Genomic DNA, 2,500 nt, shown 5'->3' on the forward strand with positions numbered 1-2,500 from the left:
AAAAAGCTGTTACATCACTTCACTTCACTTCATCGTTTTAAAATTCAGACTACAAGCTACTGGAATACTGAAGGATTTTCTCCCTCACTCACGGATGACTAGCGGCCCCCTGATTCACTCTCATATCTCTCACTCGCTCAATTTTTATCCTGTTCAGTATTTTTCTATCTCCCCTGCTCTCTGTGTGTGTGTGTGTGTGTGTGTGTGTATATGTGTGTGTGTGTGTGTGTGTGTGTGTCTGTGTGTGTGTGGGTGTGTGTGTGTGTGTGTGTGTGCTCTCTCAGACGTGAAGCTTTCGGTTCATATCTCTTCCCAACACGCTCTGTGCACTTTGATTACTTCCCTCGCCCTCCTTCTCTCAATCTCTCTCTAACCCGCTTGTCCAAGACTATATATATCAAATATATCTCTTTCACACACCTTACTGATAAGGCGTTTGTTCCCTTGCCATCACCGACATTCATCTTGTTTCATTGCTGTTGTACTTGTAGTTGTGTCAATTTGCCCATTTCTTCAGTGATCCTATCTCTATTTTATTTTTTTAAAGATATTTTTTGGCATTTTTTTTTTTTTCCCATTGAGACCGAAGACTCTTTCGCAAGGGAGACCTGTTTTCCTTTCCCACGTTACCATTCACACACACATTCATACACCGATAGCAGGCTAACTATCGACATTCACACGAGGCAAGGTGGGTGAAGTGTCTTGGCCAAGGACACAACAACTATGACACAAGTGGCAGGGCGGGGATCGAACCTCCAACCCTTTGATCATCGGCCAACCCGCTCTACCACCTGAGCCACAGTCGCCCCACCAAAGCTCAAGCTTTATTGGATAGTACAGAGTTGAAATGGGGAGACAGAGAGAGAGAGAGAGAGAGAGGGGGGATGACCTGCAGTAAAAGTCCACGGGTCAGATTTGAACCTACGACCACTGCGACATGGACTGACCCGACATTTTAAGACCTGTGGATAGTATTTTTTTTAAATTTGTAATAATAAAAAAAGGCTGTTTCCAACATATGTTCTATACAAACTCTAGACACTTACTGTATATGTTGTTGATATGAAATAAAGTTGCTCAACTCAAACACAATTCATATTCAGAAAATGTGCGAGTTGGCGGTGCAGAAACACAGCAGTAAGCACGTATAACACAGAGGGATAAATCTGCAGTAATTGCCTTCTACTCTGCCCCAAATTGAAAGAGCATTTCAGCCATTATTCCAGAGCTCCAGGAGACAGTCAAGTCAAGTCAGGTGTGTGTGTGTGTGTGTGTGTGTGTGTGTGTGTGTGTGTGTGTGTGTGTGTGTGTGTGTCTGTGTGTGTGTGAGTGCCGGTGTATGTGTGCATGTGTGTATGTGTGCGTGTGTGCGTCTTCGTGTGTGTTTGTGTCTTCGTGTGCGTGCATGTGTGTGTGCGAGTTTGAGTGTGTGTGTGTGCCTGCCTGCCTGCGTGCGTAGGTGCGTGAATGAGTGTGTGTGTGCGTGCGTGCGTGCGCGAGTACGAGTGTGTGTGTGTGTGCCTGCCTGCATGCGTAGGTGCGCGAATGAGTGTGTGCGTGCGTGTGCGTGTGTTTGTGTATGTGTGCGTGTGTGTGTGTGTGTGTGTGCCTGCCTGCGTGTGTGTATGTGTGTGTGCCTGCCTGCGTGTGTGTGTGTGTGTGCGTGTGTGCGTGCGTACCCAGAACGCTGATGAAGAAAGACTGGTCGATGAGTTTGTTTCCCTCTGGATCCACCAGGCTGAACTTGAAGGACAGGCTTCCTCCTTTCTCCCCCTTCTCGTGGCTGTACTGCAGCAGACCTGGATGGGGACAAGTCAGCAGTGGTAAACTGAGTGAATAAAGTATCTAGCTGTCTGTCTGTCTGTCTGTCTGTCTGTCTGTCTGTCTGTCTGTCTGTCTGTCTATCTATCTGTCTGTATGTCTGTCTGTCTGTCTGTATATCTGTCTATCTATCTATCTATCTATCTATCTATCTATCTATCTATCTATCTATCTATCTATCTATCTATCTATCTATCTATCTATCTATCTATCTATCTATCTATCTATCTATCTATCTATCTATCTATCTATCTATCTATCTATCTATCTATCTATCTATCTATCTATCTATCTATTTTAGGCTGTAATCCAATACCCATACAACCTAGGCTCTGTAAACTAGTATAATATAATCCCATACTTCCCTCAACAGTAGAATTATGTCATGTTTACATTATGTCAAAGAGTGTAGAGACGGTAGAAAAAATTGGGAAAAAGTAAAACATGTAAAATTGTCTTTAAAACCCTAAGCCCGTTACCTTTGTTGACATCGTCCTGAGTAAAGCTGTGCACTGTGCCTTTAAGAGAGACCCTCTCCAGGCCGTGTCTCTGGCTGAGCTGCAGTCTGCCGGTCGGGGGGTCTTTGGTCAGGACGTACCGCAGCTTCAGACTGTCTGAGTCCATGTCCGTACCTTTAAGATTCTGCTCCGTGATCTTAGACGAGGAGCCTGAAGAA

General features: G+C 44.9%; 1 protein-coding gene across 1 annotated transcript in view; it reads right to left on the reverse strand.

Annotated features, from left to right (window-relative positions):
- The window catches only part of fras1 (Fraser extracellular matrix complex subunit 1), a gene marked incomplete at its 3' end in the record, with an annotated part of 305,792 nt that overhangs the window by 36,417 nt on the left and 266,875 nt on the right, over positions 1 to 2,500 (reverse strand). The window contains exons 44-45 of the mRNA XM_080036137.1: positions 2,304 to 2,492; positions 1,683 to 1,802 (exon numbers count right to left, since the gene is read on the reverse strand). Coding sequence (XP_079892263.1) covers positions 1,683 to 1,802; positions 2,304 to 2,492 — 309 coding nt within the window. The remainder of the gene's footprint in view (positions 1 to 1,682; positions 1,803 to 2,303; positions 2,493 to 2,500) is intronic.

This window comes from Ammodytes marinus, assembly GCF_949987685.1.
Source record: "Ammodytes marinus genome assembly, chromosome: 2".
Taxonomy (NCBI): Eukaryota; Metazoa; Chordata; class Actinopteri; order Uranoscopiformes; family Ammodytidae; genus Ammodytes; species Ammodytes marinus.